Source organism: Aedes aegypti, chromosome 2, assembly GCF_002204515.2.
Source record: "Aedes aegypti strain LVP_AGWG chromosome 2, AaegL5.0 Primary Assembly, whole genome shotgun sequence".
Lineage (NCBI taxonomy): Eukaryota > Metazoa > Arthropoda > Insecta > Diptera > Culicidae > Aedes > Aedes aegypti.
In genome coordinates this window covers 313,911,916-313,935,937 of record NC_035108.1, presented here as the reverse complement: position 1 = coordinate 313,935,937, position 24,022 = coordinate 313,911,916, and the positions used below count along the sequence as shown (strand labels likewise).

The following is a 24,022-nucleotide window of genomic DNA, read 5'->3' as shown; positions in this document are numbered from 1 at the left end:
TAAGCCCGCGAATCACGCCACTCTTCTCCCCCCCCAACTGCACTGCGCGCCTAACACGTTTAATCCTGCTTGACCGCTTCACCCGCCCCCGCAGGAGCAAGCCAAATTTGATGGAAATAGTCGCTGAAACGAAAAATCTATATTTCCGATACATTTGACCGAATTGGTTTAAGGTAAAGACAAATCGAAGCCAAACATCAATTCTTCAAGAGCAAAAATGTGGAGAATCAAACATCCGTTTTAACTGAAAATTAAATCGATTGGTCACAAGCTGGTAGTGACCAATCGATGAAGCTTTAAGCTTAAACGTATGTTCGGTTCTCAAAATGTGTGCTCTTGAAATTTGAAGTTTGGCTTCGATTCATTTTCACCTTAAAATAGCATATTTGATATTATCGATATTTAATTATCAAAGTCACTAGATATTCATGACATTTGAGAGTTTTGGGCACAGTACATCGATCACTATGGAATATTTGCCACACGTTGAGGGGTAAATGATCATTCTATAGCGTATCCTAGATATCTTTCACCACATATGGAAAATTCCCTTTTTTGAAAGGACTATATGATACACTTGTTGACATTCTGAAATGATATACATGACAAATATAATTCGCATCTTCAAAACAAAGCATAAGGTGCACTCTCATTCTTGTTTACGACGGATTCAACTTTCGATTGACATCAAATCCTATTCGTTCGAATTCATGGCCCATTTGATTGTGCTGGCGTAAACGAGAATGCAAAACGGTTTTCGATCGAAAGCGCATTCAATCGTAGATTCTACCCCATTACCCCGAGTGCCATTTCCCCGAATGCCATCACAACGAATTCCATTACCCCGAATTCTACCACCCCGAATGTGATTTCCCAGAATTTACAATTATCTTGACATGATGATATTGATGACATTTCCCCATGATTTTGGAATTCGGGTTAATGTCATTCGGGGTAATGGCATTCGGGGTAATGGGGTAGAATCAAACTTCAATTTATTTTGAACTATATTCACGAAATTTGAAAAATTCAATAGGGTCCATTTCTTCTGACATCTTTATAGGTCACATGGTGTAAAAAATCAAAATATACACCGCTCGATCTTAAACTTTAGGGAAATCTTATTCAAAACTAAAGAAATCAATAAGAAATATCCAAGAAGGAATTTGTATTACTTTTGGCCAGCTTTGGGCCACTGCATATCGTTTAGTCATCATCGAAAGCCAAAACTCTAAAGAATTTCCAAAATGTTATGTCTCTTTTTTCGTCCCAGATGAATCTCTCACGTGCCGAATCGTGTTTGCATTGTGTCAGCCTGTCCTCTGGTGTTCCACCGCAATCAATGGGATGATGTTTGTTTGTGGAAGGGAAGTAGAACAGGGATGGGGTTATTATTGGTTGGCGATGTTTGACTACACTTGTGAAATTCGCAAGAAAAGCCTTCCTTAATGGAGGCAATCTTCGACGCCATTCTAAACACGCTCCATTGGCTCTTCCAGTATGTGCCAACGTGAATTCGATGCTACTTACTTGCCGGCGAATACTTCTAGGTCATTTATTTTCGATAGATTGGCGTTCCTCAGGGAGCGGGTAATCTGGAACAATAGAGAAAGCAGAAAGAAGAAAATAGGTCAGGCAAGAGTTGATTGGGTTAAAGGAGCTTATGAGGTATTTTTACATTTAATTTTCAATTGTTAAAAATAACGATATGTATTCGTGCAGAATCTGGGAAGTTGACGTTATAGACAGTAGGTACTGGGCAGAATAATAATACGCGAAGGCCGTTGTTTTTTTTTAATAGAAAAAACACGCCATGTTTTGGAAAAATACCGTAAGAAAGCTTAAAAACAATAGAATCCCTTATGTCGAATACTTCTTTCAACCTAGGTTAGAACTGGCGAGCATTTACTATTAAATATGCGTTTTCGATCTAATGGTAATACTCAGGGAAGGCGTAAAATTACCAACCTTAAAAGATCCTTACCCGCATCGGGATTTAAACCCACTCGCTTCCAGCATTTATTTGTGCGTCTACCTGCTGAGCTAGAAAAGTCTTCACCGTTGTCAACTATAAAGAGCTAAATCTAAATGGGGTGAATATCACCGTTACTTGGCGATAGGAAAAAAAAACAATATCTCATATGTGGAAGATACCACCTACTAGGTGATATACGGGCCCTTGGCAAAGCAGTGGAACGTCACATAGATGGGGAAGTTTTGTGTTGAATTTTATTAAATTTTCCGTTGGGAAAATTGAATTTCGATCTAGCATAGTTAAAGTTTGCCATCAGCTACCACCACCCACCAGTAACGGAAACAACTTTGTAGAAGTGGTGATGATCAGGACGAGGACCTACGACCAGAGTAGAGTGGCTGCTCCGGAAACTTACGGGTACCAAAGTAGCTTACAAGCCAAAGGGCAATATTTTTCCACAGACCACTTATTACAACGACACACCCAACCGGATAACGTGCACAAAGTTTAAATGGGTGGGTTGAAGATTAAATTACTGAATGGATTATGGGGTGCCGGGAAGCACGTTCTCTTTCATGAATTGGAATTACGTTTCTGAATAGGGGACTAAGGATGATCACTGGTACATAGTGTTTTGGTTGAAAACTAGCAATTAATGTTAGTTTTCTGGAATTTGGTTTGGTAGGTAGATAGGTGTCTGCCGGCTTAGGCGAATTTGAGTACATTCTTCTACTCATGATTGCGATTGCTTGCGGCGACGACTTGCTTCACGTACGCCCATCAATCAGAATCGCTTTTGAAGGCTCTGTTGCGGTTCGAGCATCTACGTCTCAGGTTTGAGCATCCCGCTACCATTATTGCCAAAGGGGAAGTAAGCTAATTTCCGTGTCTGTGTGAAAGCAGCTTACCGGAAGCACGACTTTGTGAGCCTAATTAGCGCATAATCCCTTCACCAGACGGAAATTTGCTCTCTCCAATAACCATTCATTTTCGCCCTGCCATTGTCACAGTTCGCTGAATCTGTTCCACATGCTAGGCATTCGTTTCGATTAAACTTCCGCGTCTCGCTCTCTAGCTGTTTCCACCGAGAAAATAAAGGCTTTCAAAAGCCAGCAAAGTAGAGCTTATTACAGCGGCGTTCCTCCCGATACGTACACACCTTTGGTGCCAATGCAGAACCACGTTTCGCTACCGCCAATTTTCACGCCTACGAACCGTGGCTTCCACGAGACGGCATGTAAGGGTGTTTGATATCGTTTTTTAATCGATGCGAATCGAAACGATACATGGAATTCATATTCGAGCAAGATCAAAAATAATGTCTAGAACAAGTATAAAGAAATATTAAACAACATTCTGTTAAGATATTATGAGATTAACAAAAATCTGGTTAGTTTATACGCTCTAACAGAAGATAAAGAATTGACAAAACAAGTAGTCAATACCAGCATCGAGCCTTCGACCTTCAGATTAGTACACAGAGATGCTGTGCCTCAAAAAGGAAAAATAAGCATCACGTTCTTCACTACATGAAGATGCTTGTTACTCTTAGAGGTGGTCCCTATGACACATTGTTCAGCGGTGCCATTTTGCTCACAGATGTATTTTGTTACATGTCAAATAACTAATTTTGATTCTGTGAACATATTGAGCCATTCGCTGAAACGTATACGCTGCACCAACTGCACACATATTTACTCGAAATGCCGCTATGAACCTATGCACGAGTTCACTATCTGACGTTAGAGCGGTGCCGTGTTATTTACGTGACCATGACAACAAGTGAATTCGGCACCGCTCAAACGTCAAATTAGTGAACTCGTGCATCGGTCCATGGATCAATGCACGAGTTCACTAATTTGACGTTTGAGCGGAGCCTAATTCACTCGTTGCCATGGTCACATAAATAACACGGCACCGCTCAAACGTCAGATAGTGAACTCGTGTATCGGTCCATAGTGTTGCTAGTCAATTATTCGTGTCACCGGTACACTTTTGCCAGAAACATACTCAAACCGGTAACACTGTTTCAAGAAAAAGAATCAAAATAAACATCTGTCAAATCTTTTTTTTTTTTTCCTTTATTAACGAGTTTTAATAAAGAAAAAAAATGTCAAATCTGGATCGCGCAGCAAACAAATTTTCTCAGTTGTGTTTTGTTTTTAGATTACTAAATAGAAAATTGTATTTTTTGATAGCAGGTAAGATGCTAATATGTTTTTCTAAACTATTACACTATTATTTAATTCCAACAATTCACAGCGATGAATCATCTCGAAAATGACCCTGGAGAATGTGCAGAAGAGGCAAAATATCTGGATGATGAACCGGAGGAGGATGCCCACTTGAAACTGAGTACGGATTTCAAGATTGTTACGGCCAAGCTCCGATTATTCCCGATGATTTGAATGCTAGTGAAGTTTGGTATTCCAGTTCATCTGAAGAGGTCCTTGACGAGAACAAGAATGGCGATCCGGAACATAAAAAGAAGTTTTTTTCTTGGCTGATTTCATGGTCAAAAAGTACACCAGGCAAAAGAACGGATTGTGTGTCAACCGCAAGAAAATATATGGAGTGGCCTGGAAACGTATCAACTTTTCGGATTTGGGTAGCAAATTTTACCAAACAATCGAAAAACTTTTTACGGTAAAAGTCCCCTCGGTCCGAAATGATTCCAACATCCCTGATTGACCCAAGAAGCAAAGGTAAGATTCACGAGGTTTTCGATTAAATTCTCCACGGTAGAGAACTTTTTGCCCTTTAACCTCATACCCATGATTCCGAAGCATGTCTCCTGAGTCAAACGATACTTCGTCCAGGAAAATAAGTTGATGAAACTGCCATTTTATGGAATCCAACTCGTCAGCGTATTTCAGAATGTCTGCTTTACGAATCTGTATTGCTCGTCACTCAATTTTGTTTCCAAGTTATCTCTGCAGGACAGGTTCGTTGTAATACAGTTCCAAAAGCCATTGCCGATCCATTCCCAGGAAATAAAAGGCATAAATGCAGTGATAGATGGTGTTAACACTCGCATGTCGATGCTGGACATGGTTCAAAACGTCTTCATGGACCATTACGACTCAAGAAAATCTCGAAGTACTTCTTAAATTTCCTTTCAGGTACTATTTGCATTATAGTGCACAACAACAACAACAATGATTGTGAATATAAAAATGACATATGAAATGACAGATTCAGTCAGTGCGGTGTTTCATGTAAGCGCGGCCGTTCCTTTCGGCTAGCATACACCGCGTGGAATTTTGGGCAAATGAGCTAATATTTCCTGATATCGAGCAATCGCGATAAGATTTATAAAATTTTCGGACATCTTCTCCATAAACCACGCACGCTATGTCTAAACCAGCCGATTATGAAAATCGAATGCACCTCAGATTTTTTGTTTCGCTAGAGTTTAGTAATTGGGTTAAATTTTCATAATCGAAAGGTTTTAAAATATTCCATCGATGAAATTTAGATTTTTACCACTTTTTAGCATTTTTTTCATAAACAGACTACGAAAATCAATGAAAATCTCGTTAGCATTCGAAAACACATACCTTATTTGTTGACCTAATTTTTGTCATTACAGAAATACTTTTGAATGGTTCGACACTAAAAGTGTCGACTCACAATAGTTTCACAAAAGTTGTAAAGTTATGATTCAGCTTCGAACCATCAATATAATAAGATTAAAAAAAATTTCAAAATTTTAAATTTACTAAGAAATTTTTAATTTTCCTGAAATTAAACAGATTTTGTGAAGCTTTAAATATTTATGTAAATACTAGTAGTCCCGGCGAAGACGAAGTTTGTCTTGCCATCAAGTAGGCTGTTGGAAAACGCCATAATTCAGCAAAAGAGCATTTTCATTATTTCATTTTGTCATTATGAGTTGTGTAAGAATATTTCAGTATGCGTGACGATGATAAAGTTTAGTTGAAATATAAATAAAGATGATTGTATAAAAATAGCTGATTTTTGAAACATTCCATATATTACAATTGTTTTTTTTTTCTCCATCTGGTAACTATTTGCTGAATGGATTTGAATTTAGAGAATAATGACGGAGATCCATTCCAAATTAAGGAATTTTGTTGATCATATTTACTGAAATCTATTTCTCCAACACGAATCATTAAAAAAAAAACCTCCCTTACTCATAGCTGTTAGTTTTATTAATCTGCACAAGATTTTTTTTTCTACATTTTTAACTGCAAGTTTACAGCTAGGTTTTAACAATAATACGCAACACATAGTGTTCAGCCATTTCAAGTCTTTTTATCTCAGTAAAATAGCTCCTGATCGCGGTATGGACCAAAATATTACTAAATTCTTTTTGCAGCTATTTGGGCTGTATTTTTGGTCAGCTTTGTAAGCTGTGTGCCTATTGACGCTTAGCTAGTAACGACGTTTTAAAGTTTGTGTCAAAGATTTTTTGTAATAAATTAAGCCGCAGACATCATTTACAGATTCAATAAACATAGCTATGAGGGATAAATGCGTATTTATACGGATTTCGCTAAGATTGTTGAATAAAATACTTGATCATTAAATTGTGGGAAATATACACACCAGTCACAATATATGAACCAGCGTTCAAACTACTAGCACTTAGTATTTTTAAAACATGATTCTAAGTTTCAAATAATTTTCAATGATATTTTTTTCCGGTGCTCAAAAGTAGTTTGGGACCGTGCATAAACTACGAATATTTTTTTTTTGTCGAAAAAAAATCTGAACATACTCATGAATTTCCATGATTTTGGAAAAAAATAAAAACAAATTCTTATGAGAAAAGTTATTCAGGGGGATTATAGTCGTACCTGACCATAAACATTGTGGACGTTGTTTATGTAAGGCTTCAAATATTATTATGTTGAATAATTTATGGATAAGCAAAAAATCTTAAATTTGTGAGGAACAAGAAGAAACAGTCTAGATGTAAAAAAGTAAAGAATTCTTAAGTTACACCTTCCTAATTTTGCTATAGAAAACGAGCTATTGCTTCTGCAGAATGGCCAAAAGCAACGAGTGGTAAATAAAAAAACTGGTTTGCATCTTCCCCAGGCTTTGGAAAATTTAACGATCATTGACTCACGAGCCATAATTTCATCCCATTTATCCGCCTGCATTTATACAACACGCATGACATTTACCGTTCATAAAAGATAACGAGTCATGGACGAAAACAAGACAGACACACACCATCCACTGTTTGGCGCCGGTCACTGTGTATCAACACTTGTAACATTCGCTGACCCATTCTCATTCTGATCAAGAAACAGAGGCGAATATTTCCATTACGATCCAAACTCGATTGGCTGGACCATCACAGAACACCCTTTATGCAGTGGCGAACAATTTGAAGTTTGTTGAATAGAGTGAACCTTTTGCAAGTTTTCACTGCAAGAGTCAGAGTCCTTTTTTATCTACAAAAAAAAGAGGTAAAAGGAAAGGGGTGTTTTGAAAAAATATGTGAATCATAAATAATTTATGAATAAGAGTTTATGCCGTCACTCTCAGTGATAAACTATCTATAGTTAATTGAAAAGTCTTATTTTCGTCCCACCGCACTGCCCAGAAAAATACGCGCAAGCCGAAAGAACGAAAAAAAAACAACAACATTGAGGCACCAAACGGACTCGGGCTATATCAAAACACTCAAAATCAAAAAGAGAACAAGGAAATAAACTGGAAATCCCAGTCTGGGATTGCTTCGGGCTTTTTCGACGCACTCTAAAACATTGCCAATGCGTTTTCATATCAAATTAGGCTTGCGAAATTCACTTATTAGGGGGTTAATTTATTTTAACTGAAGCAACATATTTTGAATTCAATATTTTTCAAATAATCAAAATCGATATTTCACGATATTTTGTTGTATTTCGATTGTAGAACAAAATTTCACCTCAAATGATTCCGTGGAATTCTACTCATTTTGTTTCGTACAATACTGGACTGCCCATAACTGCAAAACAGTCACATTCGACATTTTTGACAAAATGGAGCTAATACCATGGAGAGTCATTAAATGATAAATACTTTCGATCAACTTACTGAAATCTGTGAGATTGTTCTATAAAATTCGAAAAAAATACCAAGTTGTTTTGTCACATTGGTAATTATAACCGCATAACAGTCACATTGAGATTATAAATGAGTCTCGTAATGTGATAGCAATGAAATTTCTATCAGAATTATTTTCACCTAGTATGCGATATGAGTTGTACAAAATATCAGCCTCAAATAAGCATTTTTGAGTTCCTGGTAATTTTTTGAAATTTCAGTTTCCTCCCATACTGCCATAAAATGCACACTTGGTATTCAATTTACTCAATGTCTACTTTTGTCGAATGTTACAAATATGCAGTTATGGGCAGTGGACGGAATCATAAAAAAAATATCGCATACGGGCATTTTTTTAAAATATCGGACAGGTTTGGGCCGGAGGTTCTCCGATTTGCATGAAATTTTCACCAGAGGTAGAGCTCGTGGATACATGACCAAAAGTGAAATTCAAAAAAATTATAGCGGTCTATTTTCCCGGAAAACTCTAGATGAATTTTCACGATTTCTCTATATACCTCAAACTTTAAAAATTCATATCTCCTGAACTATGCATCGTAGAACAAAAGTTTTTTAGTGAAATCGAAAGCAAATTTTCTCAGCAATCTATTAAAAATATAAAAAGAAAAACATTTCTCGGAAAATTTTTCACCATGGAGAAAATTGTCGGAAAAATAGCAAAAAGCACCCTACTCTAACTTTCGTCCATAGACGCCAAAGTGGTGTCTTTTACCGTTTAGGCGCCATAACTGAAAAACCGATGACCACCCGCACGCTTCCCATAGGAAAATGTGTTCTAGTGTGGGCCTCATAACCGTGCTCTAACGGCGGCAGTAATTTACACGCATTGTAAGTGTAACACAGTAAACCATCCTTTCTTTTCCAGTCAGAAGAAGCTTTTCGTCAATCGGACCACTCTCCATTGGTCAGTTGGGTGTTTTGTGTGCCCTTCATCAGCAACGTAATTTAGTATTAAAGCTAACAGCCTCTATGAAAGCCGCACGGGAAGTTCTTGTTACAATCAATCATTATGGTAACGTTTGAAGGATCAAATCTCAAGATCCACTTTCTTTGAAAACTTATGAATATATTGTTAATATGTTGTTTCGGCCAGGACGTCTTTCCTACGTTGTGTCTTTTACGATACAACGGACGGCAAATCAAGCGAACGGCTTCACTTGAACAAATTTATTACCACTGAGAGGCAGAAACTGGAGAAACAAAAGAAACTACATTCTTACAAATTCAATGGGTGCGCCTTATATAGGCGCACGATACGGCCAGACAAAACATAAAATAATTATTCATTACGCGCGTACGCTTCTCAGTACAGTTTGGCGCGCTGTTGGGTTGGCGCCAACTGTAGAGGCTGCACGCTGACTGGCAGTGAAATATTCCACAGCAGCCATCAATGGAACAATAGATAGCGTCCCTGAGTGTTATACAGTTGATTGATATTATATACAGTGAACCCCAGCTAATTTGAACGGTACCTCATGCAAACCATCGGGGTTCATTTTTAATTTGAACATCTAGTCACCCTAGAAACGTGTTTCTGGTTACCTCTTCACTGTTTTGTTTTGATTCTGCGTTCCGTTCCACAGCGTTCCATCTTACTTCACTCCGTTCCATGAGCTAAATGACGTTTGAACCATTTTTAATCTGAACGATGTGCAAATTATCGGGGTACAGATTAAATGTGGTCAAACCAACGGTACCCGGTACATGTAAATACTATACTTTATTCTTCCAAGGAACAATCAGAATTTATATCAAATATATCACTTTGTATAGAAAACAAAACTGAAAATTTATTCGCGCGCTTATAGTTAATTATCTAAGCATTTGATAAATTGAACAAAATTTGAAAAAAGCAAGAAAATTACAAATAGCACTTTATGTATGCATAAATATCCTTTTTGCTTGGCAACTATATGATACTGAGGGTCAAGCATGGGAAACACTCACTCAGTTATTGTGTTTCTCTCACTCGCTTCCACGCACAGTCGGGAGCGAGAAAGCCATTTTTTTAACCAAGCCGAACGTTTCAATTTCCAGTTCCCGGCGAGCACTAAGCGAAACAAAAAACGGCATCTGATCAGTCGAATGCAATATCAAAATTCGGTCAAAGGACAAACATTTGAAAAGGGCCCAAGAGGTATTGAGCCTTTTTTCAGAAACGTTGCTGTTGAGCCCTTTTTAGCCCGCCCACGCAAACTAATCCCACTATCAGAAAGATTGGTGTTAGCTCTTCCTGATAGTGGTATTGGTGAGCGTGATTGAGTTGAATTGGGTTCAACAGCGGCTTGCAAAGCCAATGTTTACCAATGTCGATGTGCCCTTTTGAAATGTTTGTCCAGGAATGATTGTTTACATTCTGATTCCGTTCGAATGGCATTCGGGTTTGAGTGCTGATGAGCGTTCACTGACTGGCAGTCCACACCACGGAATGATTCAGTGAGTAGGAATCCTCTCAGTCAGTTCAATGCATTCGGCGAATGGATGCTAAGTGCATTAACTCGTGCCTCACTTCTCTTCGCGTTCCTTCCGATTGTCGCTTTTACACAATCGGTTTCGACGCTTTCATGCTACATTCCGCCTAGGACGGTTCAGCTATCACTGAATGTTCGATAGCAGCAGATTTTTTGCTAGTTTTCATCGGTGGCGTTCGAGTGAGTGAGTGAATTTTCCCATGCTTGCTGAGGGTCAGTTCCTATTACCTATATTATTAAATGTTAGGATCGTTTTCAATTAAAGACTGTTGGTCTCAATAGTAAAGGTTACGAATAAAGGACATACAAAACACCCAACAGACCAAAGAAGAGTGCTCCGAGTGACGAAAAGCTTCTTCTGACTGGAAAGGAAAGGATGGTTTACTGCGTTACACTTACAATGCGTGTAAATTACTGCCGCCGTTAGAGCACGGTTATGAGGCCCACAATAGAACACATTTTCCTATGGGAAGCGTGCGGGTGGTCATCGGTTTTTCAGTTATGGCGCCTAAACGGTAAAAGATACCACTTTGGCGTCTATGGACGAAAGTTAGAGTATGAATTGATGAAACAAAAAATATTTTTTTGAAAATTTTTCATGATACAGACGGTAGTTTTTTTGCTGTTTTTCCGACAATTTTCTCCATCGTGAAAAATTTTCCGAGAAATGTTTTTCTTTTTATATTTTAAATAGATTGCTGAGAAAATTTGCTATCGATTTCACTAAAAAACTTTTGTTCTACGATGCATAGTTCAGGAGATATGAATTTTCAAAGTTTGAGGTATATAGAGAAATCGTGAAAATTCATCTAGAGTTTTCCGGGAAAATAGACCGCTATAATATTTTTGAATTTCACTTTTGGTCATGTATCCACGAGCTCTTACTCTGGTGAAAATTTCATGCAAATCGGAGAACCTCCGGCCCAAATTGTCCGATAATAAAAAAAAATCCCCATACCCTAAATGGCAAAGTGGCAGGCTCATAGCATGTAACCGAAGAGCTCCCAGAAATCGTTCTCTTAGGCCCTATGAAATAAAAAAAACTCCAAATCGGCGCGAATTCCGAAAGCGGTTTTCATCGTCACTGTCGAACATGCTAACAAGGTGTACGAAAGCGTTTGCTCAGAGCCTGTTCTTTTTTTTTTCGCGCGCGCTGGGTAGTTGTGAGTTGACTCGTTTTTAATAACTTGCTAATTGAAGTATTTGCTCTGGAACACTGGTTTCCACACTTCGTCGGATTCGCGTACGGGCGTGAGTCGACAACTCGGCTCTTCCCAGTTGGCAGTTTGGCGGTTGTTGTTTTTTATGGCGGGTCGTTCCCACGATGGGTAGTGCAGGGTAGAAGAGGAAATGTGTTGTCAACGGAAATGTGTAACGGGGGAATTGGACCACTGTTTTGATATTCCTGATGAAATTGAGTCTTGAATAATAATTGTCTTATTTTAGGTGTAATTTGTATGAAAACTGTTGGTAATTCAAATTCATTCCTTTTGGGATTTAAAATAGTTTAACGAAATTCTTCTTATTCATAAATCTACGGAAGTTCACTGGTTACATACAATCTTATACAGTTGTTGAACTCAAAGTTTTACGCAACATGTGTTCATGGGCCTTTGCTGGGGCCTTCATTAGCCAAGTGGTTAGAGTTCGCGGCTACAAAGCAAAGACATGCTGAAGGCGTCTGGGGTCAATTCCCGGTCGGTCCAGGACCTTTCGTAAAAGAAATTCCCTTGACTTCCCTGGGTATAGAGTATAATCGTACCTGTCACACGATATACGAATGCGAAAATGGCAACTTTGGCAAAAAAGCTCTCAGTTAATAACTGTTGAAGTGCTCATAAGAACACTAAGCTTAGGAGCAGGCTCGGTCCCAGTGAGGACGTTAATGCCAAAAAGAAGAAGAAGACGAAGAAGACGAAATGTTCATGGGTTTATATGTGTATAAATGTTGCTCAAAAACTTTGAGAACTCACAAGTTATGCTTATAGATGAAGACCCAAACTCAAATGAATTTTAGGATAATCTGCAATAGTCGCAGAACTCAATACTTGATAAACCTAATTATATGTACCTATGTGGATATTATTTGAAAGGTTTTGGAAATTCACACGTTGCGCTTGTAGATCTGTTGACTTGTTCTCAAGTAGTTTTTGAATAACTTTGGACTGTCGTTGAACTCAAATCTTGGTAGAATAAAAATATATAAGGTCGTATAACTAGAAAATAAATTGATTCTCCGGATAAACGAGTCCAACCTGCATACGGATATATGCTGTTCATAAACCTTCAAGATCTGTAGTTATGCTTGTTGATCTGAATATCTGTACTTAAAGAAGGTTTTGATAAACCTTGAATAGTCGTTGAACTCAAAACCTAAATATATGAGCCTGCATATTATAATTTAGATATTATTGTTTACAAAATTTCGTTACGCTTGTAGATCTGATCTAGAACTGAGAACTACTCCAAGTAGTTCTCGGACAACTTTAAATAGTCGTTGTAGTAAGACGCATAAATGAAGAAAGGGAATGCTTGACATCGGGAAGGAATGGTGAACGATTGCAACTGCCAGATAACATACCAGTGAAAACGGTGCTCGTATTAAATACAATTGGGACTATAGAAGATATCTTATGTGGTGCACATTAAGCAGATTTAATGTGGTTATCGCAAGCTCGAGCTTGCCATCGAACGGTCAGTCGCATATTATGCCATACTGCCGTAAACAACAGCTTGTTTTCTACGTATTTTTATTTTGCAGGCTGTTTCATCGTATCAGGCTATCAAGATTTCCCATCGTTCCATTCTACGAAAAAAAAAAATCACCCTGCCAGTTGGATTTTGCAGTTTCATTGATGAATTAAATTCTTTTCATCGGGCGCTGAAACTGAACACGATGATTTTCTGTTCGGATATGCATTTGTGCTCCACACATTGTGCAATATATTTCCTGGGTTTTATGTGCGCAAATTGATTGAAACAACAATGGGAAGGGCCCTTTTTTTAAGCAACAAGCATACAAGGGTCTCCAAATTTAATGAATTGAAAAAGCCGGCAGATGAAAAGCTAATTAACAACACGTGGCTGCAAACCGCGTAAATGGGGACTAGGGTGGTTCAATGAGAGCATTTTATCAGATCGAACTTTTTTCGTTATTCTTGGTTGTTACAAACAGATAGTTAGAGTTTGAATACGATGAGATACTCCATCGCAATTCAAATTAGAACAACACGAATCCTCAAAGGATTTGAGTGAGAGAACATCGAAATGCGAGAATTTTTGTTTAGTACTCTTTCTCCTTTCACCTTTAAGGACTGTTCATTTTATAAAGTGGACACATTGTGCATGTAGTATCTTTTCAATTTATCAATTAAATTTCAATCGGTTTTTTGTACATCGCTCGAGTAGTATTGTACAATGTTGTAATAAAAAAAATTCCACAAAATAATTTAATTGCACACGGATATGAAACAACGTTTAGAACGGTCGATTTTTTGAGGTTGTGAAAATCAATGATTTTTAAAAATTGGCTGGAAAATTCGACAATCTAAATTTTTATTTTCAAAAGCAACATCAATCAGAAGCCTGATGAAAAAAAAATCAAGTTATTTTTGGTGCAACAATTTTACAGATATAATAAAATCATTTTTCCCCGATATTTTTGTAGAAAAATATTTTAAATTTGAAGGGAACTGATATGAGTAGAATTTTTTTTGGTTTAAGGTACGTTCTGACGGAAGTGCTAATATTGTCTTAATATTGGAACTAACGTACGCCTTCATAGAGTTAGTAAATAAGTCCCCACGTCACATTTAAAGCACAATCGAAAAACAATTGCTAAATTTTTAGAAGACCTTTCGAAGCACAATGACAATAATCAAAATTGGCAACACTACTGTAATAAAATCGATTTTATTTTCCACATGTTATTTTCATTATACGTTATTCTGAGACTATCAATTGAAATATTTGGAGAAACACGTTTACAATTTGCTGTTAGTCGATGAACATGCGAACATGATTTTAAAAGTATGAGGCTTTTTTAGTAAAACGTCCATAAACAGTAAAATATATACTTAAGACTTCGTTTAAAACTCACGATTTAGCTCTCGTTTATTCAAATATAGTTTCTTTAGTAATCTTAACTAGTTTTGAACACGCTTTTTACTCTTCTCTTTTGCTGGGAGTGAAAGAATGGTGTATCAACAAATTTGGGCATAAATGGAATTATCACTAATGTCACCTAATGTCAGTGAATGGTGGAATATAATTCATTTTTTTTTCAAGCTACACCTTTAGAACAATAGTAAATGATACAAACATACAATTTGTTCATACAAATTAGGATTTTTGTGTTGCGAGAGATAATGTCAAACTTTAACAATCAGCTTTTCTTAAGAGTTTTTGGAAAAACTATTTAGCTCTTCAACCAAAAGCATTTTCTAAGATCTTATATTTTCAAAGCATTGTAGAATAATAGTTGAACGATGCACAGAAAACCGATTACGATTTTATCAATAAATAAGAAAGATATAGCATAAACAAAGTGTCCACTTTATAAAATGAACATTCCTTACTCACACTTTAAAAGAAAACATGAGTGACCCGTCCAAACAAAACAGGCCTCTCGGAGTTGTGATGAAACTTTGTTTTGTGTCGCCTCTTCGACGCTGCCTCTCTGCTTAGTATTTTTTGGGTCTCTCACAAAAAGGCAAAGACAGTTCGCTGCTCTAGAGCATGCAACTGAACTCTGGTGATCTTGAGGACTATTATCAATCCTGGTTATTTCTACAGAACGAATGATCCACCCTAGTCAGGATTCATAGCATATGGCACTCCGGTAAATTGGTACCATCACGGTATCATAACAACAATCACCATGACTCAGCGATATCCCATTTTTGGAGTCCCATTTAATGAATACAGTCTATTCGAAACAAACGAAGATCGAAATTGCGTAAATGTGTTAAACTGGATATGGAGCGTGTAAAAAACTTGCAGCTATCAGGCTGCACAGTGCTGAAGGGGGCGGGTTCGAATCCCGACAATCGTAGATCATCTAGGGTTGGATATGTTCTAGATTTCCTAGGATAACCGTTATTGCCGCGTCCATTCGTAACATAACGCTAAAATTGGTGATTATTTCTCGCCTTCCACTTCGAAATGCATTTTGCATTGAAAATTTCAAACAAAGGTTATTGAGCCTACCTTTGATCATTACGTAATTTGTGAACGGCGCCTATAAAAATTCAAAGAAGGCCAGTTGGCAATGACAGCCATCAGTTAATAACTGTGGAAGTGCTCCCAGATTATTATATTGAAATCAGGCTCTATTACAGTTGGTACGGTTATGTCAGAAAGAAGATGAAGAAGGGAGAGTTATTATCGGGAAATTTAAAATAAAAACGTTCCATCCACATTAAATTAATCACCGGAGCACAAAGAAAAACACAAATGACCCAACTGTCATCAGCCACGAGTAGCGTAGCTGTTCATTCTTATAATGTTGTTATACACATTCTATTTGAAATGGAACAATTGCTCTATTTGATTCTGTTCTTTTTCGTTATGATACATGTTAACACCGAAGAGCAACAAAAAAGAACAGATTGAACTTCAATCCTATATTTGAAATGAGATAAATATGAACGCATTGCAATGAAACCCAACAAAACGTATCCTTTGTATTTTGTATTAATAAACGAAAACATACCATCTAATTAACTGCGTTTCATGAGCAGTTATGGGCTTAAAATAGCTTGCCTGGAGCGTTTTAATTCATACATTCACCAGAGAGAGTTTTCGTTCACCAAAATAAGTGAACACCTACTTGTACAACAGCAAATTGGTTCCATAATGATTTAGGCGGACCCATCGTTTTGTCTGATATTGCTGTAAGCCATCATCAGTATTTGTAAATTTGCATTTTTAATTTTTAAGTTTGTCTCTAGTAAAATTAACACCTTCTACAATTCGTCGATCGAATTCAGCAAAAATAATTCTTGTCATTAGGGCCTTCCATATCTCCGTGGTTACGTCCGCGGCTACAAAGACTATCCATGCTGAAGGTGTCTGGATTCGATTCCCGATTGGTCTAGGACCTTTTCATAATGGAAATTTCCTTGACTTACCTGGACATAGAGTATGATCGTATATGTCACTCGATACGAACTCAAAACTGGCAACTTTGGCAAAGAAAGCTCTAAGTTAATAATTGTGGAAGTGATCTTGGAACATTGAGTTGAGAGTCAGACTCGGGGCCAGTGGGGACGTAATGCCACGAAGTAGGAAATTCCTTGTAATTCTAACAGAAGATTCATCCTTATATTACTGAGAGATTCGTCTTAGAATTGCTACAAAAACTTTGTTGTGAGTATTCCCATTCTTTTTCTCGAAAGTCTTTCAGGGATTTCCCAAATATTTCTTTAGAAATAATTTAAACATTCCTTACTCGTGGGTTTTAGATCAAATCCTCCTGATATTCATCCATAAACCTAATCAATCAACACAAATATTACAAATAAGTCATAGAATTTGTTATAAGACCAAATGTTCATGTTTATGAAGTTTCTCCTGCAATTTACTTAGACGTTCTGATTAAATTTTCACACGCTTCCATTAAAGTAAACTCTATGAGACGGCTTTCGATATATTTTAAAGAATTCCTCCAAAGATGGTCTCTTAAATAATTCTCCCATAGATTCGTTTAAAATATGGCATTAGCATCAAGCAAGTCGAGTAAATTCGTAGGTGGAATAGCCTTAGACAATTGCATGAGTGTTGCTTTCTTCTAATATTTATTTGTTTATTTATTTGGTTTGACATCAATTAGCTTGATAAAGCCTCGCCAACAACATTTCGTCAATTCACTCGGTTCATGGCCGCTTCTCTCCATCCTCCACTGCGACCCACGCTCCAGCTTTAGCAACCTACCGTTACTGGGTTCGCCGTAGTGATGAGCAAGCTCGTGGTTTATCCTTCGCCGCCACACGCCGTTCTGCTGCACGCTGCCGAAGATCGTCCTTGGTACTCGGCGTTCGAAAACCCCAAGAGCTTGCAAGTCCTCCTCGAGCATAGTCCACGTCTCATGCCCGTAGAGGACTACCAGTCTTATGAGTTTTGTACATCGTGCATTTGGTGCGGGGGTGAATCTTTCTTGACTGCAGTTTCTTCTGGAGCTCAAAGTAGACAGGACTTCCACTGATGATGCTCCTTCATATATTCCGACTAACATTGTTGTCAGCCGTCAGCAAGGATCTGAGGTAGACGAACTCGTCGACCACCTAGAACGTATCCCCGTCTATCGTAACACTGCTATCAAGGCGAGCCCTGTCGCGCTCGGCTCCACCAGCTAGCATGTACTTTGTCTTGGACGCATTCACTACCAGTCCAACTTTTGCTACCTCGCGTTTCAGGCGGGTGTACAGGTCTGCCACCTTTTCAAATGCTCGGCCGACAATGTCCATATCATCCGCGAAGCAAACAAATTTACTGAATCTCGTAAAAATCGTACCCTGGCTGTTGAGTCCGGCTCTCCGCATAACACCTTCAAGCGCAATATTAAACAACAGGCACGAAAGTCCATCACCTTGTCGTAGTCCCCGGCGGGATTCAAACGAACTGGCATGTTTGCCTGAAACCTTTACACAATTTTGCACACCTTCCATCGTCGCTCTTATTAGTCTTGTGAACTTCCTGGGAAAGCTGTTCTCGTCCATGATTTTCCATAGCTCTACGCGATCGATACTATCGTATGCCGCCTTATAATCGATGAAAAGGTGATACGTTGGGACCTGGTATTCACGACCCAGTAAACACAAACTCGTATGCGATAGCGCATAAGAGTATAAAAGTGGAGGCGATATACGTACATGCGCCATTAGGCTGCATGCAAAATGTACGTATATCGTCTCCACATTTGTACCACTTCTCCGGTAGCTGTTCTGTTTTTGATTGTGTCTATCAGCTGGTGCAGACAAATGACCAGCCTCTCCGGGCCAATCTTTATGAGTTCAGCTTCGATACCATCCTTACCTGCAGCTTTATTGTTCTTGAGCTGGTGAATAGCATCCTTAACCTCCCTCAAAGTGGGAGCTGGTTGGTTTCCATCGCCCGCAGTACTAACGAAAGCATTTTCTCCTTTGTTCCGTCCTTCATTGCCTGTGCTTTCTGCGCCATTCAGGTGCTCGTCGAAATGCTGCTTCAATCTTTCGATCACCTCATGCTCGTCCGTCAAAATGCTCCCATCCTTAGCCCTGCACATCTCGGCACGCGGCACGAAGCCGTTGCGGGATGCGTTGAGCTTCTGATAGAACTTACGCGTTTCTTGAGGCCGGCATAGCTGTTCCATCTCCTCGCACTCCGTCTCCTCCAGGCGGCGTTTTTTCTCCCGAAAAAGGCGGGTCTCCTGTTGCCGTTTCCGTCTATAACGCTCCACGTTCTGCCGGGTCCCTTGCTGCAGCATGATCGCCCACGCTGCGTTCTTCTCCTCCAAAATCTGCCTACAAGTTTTGCATTCATTATTGTAATTTATCAATTACACTGCGGAACACTTTTTTGTCTCAAGCACCAAAATACCACTATTTACTCAATTAGGGGCTGCTGAATCCATTGCCATTTTCAAAAATATCATAGCATGTCTAGTTTTTGAGATATTGACTGTTGAAAATGCTAAATTTTACGATTTCAGCCAACTTGCATACAAGTTTTCCAACTTGTATAGCAATTTATTTGCTTAATTTGTCACAAAATTCAAACTTCATGTGTTAAACAATACTTTTCAACGAAGTTCATAATTCTTCTGCTGGTAAAATGTTATTTTTTGGTGGTTCTGAAAAGTATTGTCTTATGCCATATAAGAGAAACGAAGAATTTTATATGGAGACTGCAAGCATGTTAAAAAAACGATTTAAACTGAATTTAATGGCAAAATTTACAATCAAATTATATCTAAACTGAAAGTTCAAGTTCTATTTTGCATGATTGATGGATTAAATCACAAAAAAGTTTGATAAATTATACTTTAAATTTCATGTAAACATTGATAAAACCTGTGTTTTGTACAATTTTGGCGACCTGTAGCTAAAAATTGTGACGTGCTAGAACATTTCTGAAAACGGCATCAAATTCAGCGACCCAAAATCTACTAGAGACACATAATTTGATCCTTGAGACACGCAAAAATGTCATTTTTGTTACGCTGTGTTATGCTTAACTGAACATATTTATGAAAGTTCAGACAACGGATTCATTGTCAGCGATGTCATTTTTAGTAACAAACGCATATATTTTGCTTATATCCTTTACAGAACTCATATGAGACATGATTTATTGATCGTGTCAACCATAATCATAAAAATCGTTGTTTCGAAATGTTGATAAATTTACGCATGAACAAAAATCAATTGTAGAAGTAAGAGAATCACCATTCATGCATTGAAAATATTTCATCGATAAATGTTGATCCGAACTTTTTACGAGGAGAGTCATTACGATCAATGTTACCCCGGATTACGGTTCATTCAAGTTTCACCAGTGTCTGGCTCCACAAAACACATTTCTTTCGGCCGATTCCGCTATCGGCCAAATATACTGATGATATGCTGGGTTCAAACAAGCACAATCAACCACCACAAAATCCTTCATCATACTGACTTCCCGATCACGCGATGAAGCTCAAACCGTTTTTCGCGCTTCTTGCCTTTCGAACCGTCAGTTAAGATCACGCTCACGTCAGGTCAAATATATTGTTCACTGACAAACAAGTCATACACACTTAAATAAATACATGAAATAATGATGGGTTATCTTCACATTCAGAAATTCTTCAACATATCAACTCTAAGTACCGCACACCGCCCTCAACATAATATGTCTAGTCAAGAAGGATCAAATATCTCCGTCTTTTGATTGCATATTGTTCTTTCCAGTTTCCAGTTAGCTTTTTGAACTGAATCACTTTTCTGGGAAACGGGTTATCCGTAGAAATGGCTTTCGGGGAAACGGATCATTTCGGGAACTGACATTCGGGGAAATTACATTCGAAGATATGACATTTGGAGCAAAGTAACACAATCTGTAAGTTTCAATTTTTAACATGGAATACTCGAAATGTACATCAGTTGATCTATAGTTAAACCAATCATTCAAAAAATTATCCAATGAACTCACTTAGAACATTTCATGCCATTCTTACAAGCAAAATATCTGGAAGTTCATCCTGAGATTGTTGAGGGATTGCTTAGAGAATTCTATTTTCCGCCAAATATTTCTACTGGCATGAACAAAACATTCCTTAGGCAATTTAATCTCTCTTGAAACTTTTAGGCGAGTTTTCGATGAAATCCTCCTAATATTTATCCCGCAGGCCAATTAGCACATATGTTTCAAAAAAGTCACAGCATAGCATAGATCTGGTAAGGGCTATGTTGCTGCAATCAAAAGTGTAAGAACTTTCTTCTATTTTTGGGCATTCAGATATCATTCCAACCAGAAACTTGTACCAGTAAGCTCTTTAAGATTCTTTTGAAGAAATCTACGAGAATTGCTCCAGAGATAGCCTCTCAACTTACTCTCTCTGTGATTCGTTCAATAATTTAAAATAAGCATCAGGCAAGTTGTACAAATTCTATATGGCACAGCCCTAGACTATTGAATGAGAGGTGCTTTCTTCCCGCCCTTTACATAAGGCAGAGATTTAGGACTATTACCTGGCTTTCAAACAAGATTGAATCATTCTCCAGCACACGGAAGCAGTCTTGGCTCCGTTCTTGCAAAAGCTGGGAATGGAAAACGATCATTCAACAATTTCTTTAATATTTTCATCGGGGTTCCAACTAACGTTTTTGCTAGGATTTTTTTTTTCGGAAATTCTCGAATAATTTCTCAACAGATCTCCGACGAACTAACAAATTTTTTTTTAAATAAAATTTTTATTAAAGAGTCTGTAGCTGGATTTTCAAATGAATACTAGACTAGATTCAAATGCGATCAGGCCCGAATTTGGGGGGTGCCGAAGGGGCAGTGGAGAGCCCCCCCGAGAAGTGAAAAAAAGGTAAATACTATCAATGAATGAATTTTACATTAATGATTTTAAATTTAAAATGTAAATTCAATACGATTTCTAACAGAGATATTATGAAATGAGATTGTGTTATTTTAAAGTGAGTAATTCACGATCTATGTCTCAATTTTTCAGTTCCAATAAAAATCATTCTATTCACTTATGAAAATCATTAAGGTTATATTTTTTCACAGGTTAATGATATCAAGCTTTTTGGAAAGATACTGCCAAAATTACAATGCTCTGTGTTCTGGAATGATCTGTGAAAGACGAAGAAACTCAATAATTCATAGATTCTCTTATGTTTACTATCAGGATACTGAAGCTACTATTCTATCAAACACAACTTGAATCCTACCGTAATTTTGAAATTTACATATTCTGCTGTACTCTTTTCCATTTGTGCCAGATTTTAATTAATTTGTATTATTAGTTTCATGATTTTGTTGTAATATAGCAATTTCTACTAAGAGCTTAGAATTTACTACAATTTTGACCTAAATCCACAAAATTTGTTTGAATATTGCAATTTTCACTAAGATTTTAGAATATATCATAATTTGGATTCAGGGGACGGACCTGGTGTAGTGGTGAGAACACACGCCTCTCACGCCGAGGATCTGGGATCGAATCCCATCCCCGAGATAGTCACTAAAAAATTCAGTGACGACTTCCTTCGGAAGGGAAGTAAAGCCGTTTTTCCCGAGATGAACTAGCCCAGGGCTAAAAATCTCGTTAATAAAGATAGAAAAAAATAATAATTTGGATTCAAATCTACAGATTTTTTGTACAATTCTTCTTCTTTGTGGCATTACGTCCCCACTGGGACAGAGCCTGCTTCTCAGCTTAGTGTTCTTATGAGCACTTCCACAGTTATTAACTGAGAGCTTACTATGCCGATGACCATTTTTGCATGTGTATATCGTGTGGCAGGTACGATGATTCTCTATGCCCTGGGAAGTCGAGAAAATTTCCAACCCGAAAAGATCCTCGACCGGTGGGATTCGAACCCACGACCCTCAGCTTGGTCTTGCTGAATAGCTGCGCGTTTACCGCTACGGCTATCTTGGCCCCCAATTGTATAATTATGCACAATTGTACAATTATGCATTCCTAAATTACTAGCCCAACTGGTAGATTAACGAAATAATTTTGCTATGATTTTTGCAGGATTTTCGCTCGACGGCTATTTACAGAGACTATAACATCATCTGCTAGTTGTCTAAGTGTGCATAGTTCTTGCAAAATGTTGTCAATGCCGAGACCATTAAAATCATAAAGAAAGTAACTAAGACTTGAGCCTTGAGGAAGGCTCATATTGTTGTTGTGGAAGTTGTTAGTTGTCCGATAGTGCTTTTCTGAAAGCAATTGCTGATGATGCTCTGATTATAGTAAAGTTAAACAATAGTTCATTCCTTCACTGTTACGAAAATCAAATTAAGTATTTTAGAGCATATTGTTTTATCCTGTCGCGATATAAACCATTTTTTAACAATAATGGTAGGAAATCAGAAAATGTCTACACAATAAAATAAAATACTTAACGATTTGCTTATTGCTTCAATAACGACTGTCGTTCAAGTTCTCAAATGGAAATATTTGCAGCAAAATTGTAAAAAAAACGTATAGTCAAATTCGAATAATATTACTTTTTTTTGAGTTTTACAAATATCTTATTTTTATAATACTAAGCATTTTGTACCAGGGCCCCCGTAAAGAGATCTGACCAGGGCCCCCAAAAGCTCAAATCCGGCCCTGAATGCGATCCAATTTTTTTACCGAATCCCAGACAGTATTATTAATGAAACCTGCAATGTAGAAAATGCTGACTTTCTTTTGATTTTTGATTTCACGAAAATTTTCTATTTATTTCCGGAAATTTTGTTAGTATTTTGTGGCCCTGCCTTGGAAAATAGTTTGAAAGGTTTATAGACAAATGTTGATTATAATTTGCAGGGCCGGTTTGATCAAGTCAGTGTACCCTTTCTTAGCGCAAATCAAAATTTCATGCCCTCCAAGGAATAAAGTCAGGTCTTTTATAGTACGCTGCCACCCATTTTGCTGCGCCCGTAATTTCTCAGCAATTTTCTTTTTAAGATGAAGCAGATTTTTTGTTTGTTAGTTAGACAATACATGAACCTATTATCAACCGAATTTGTCATGAATCTATTGGACGACAGCTGAAAAAGCTTAGTAAGTGTAGAAATGGGCGTAAAGATGACAGCGTTTAATGGGAACATTAACTGTAGTATTCAGTATTCACAAGTTCTCATTTTATTCAAACATCGTATGACTACTACATCTAAGTTAGAATGGGGTGGTATGGCCCATTTTAACTTAGATGTAGTAGTTTACAGAATTTTCAATTAGTAAATTCGTAACAACAGCCGCGCACCTAAAACTCTGTTAGCTCACACACATCCA

The 24,022-nt window shown here is 37.7% G+C and overlaps 1 protein-coding gene across 1 annotated transcript in view; it reads right to left on the bottom strand.

Moving 5' to 3' along the window:
- Positions 1 to 24,022, bottom strand: part of LOC5563749 — a 636,451-nt gene that overhangs the window by 301,762 nt on the left and 310,667 nt on the right. The window contains exon 6 of the mRNA XM_021845713.1: positions 1,531 to 1,595. Within this exon, the coding sequence (XP_021701405.1) occupies positions 1,531 to 1,595 (65 nt within the window). The remainder of the gene's footprint in view (positions 1 to 1,530; positions 1,596 to 24,022) is intronic.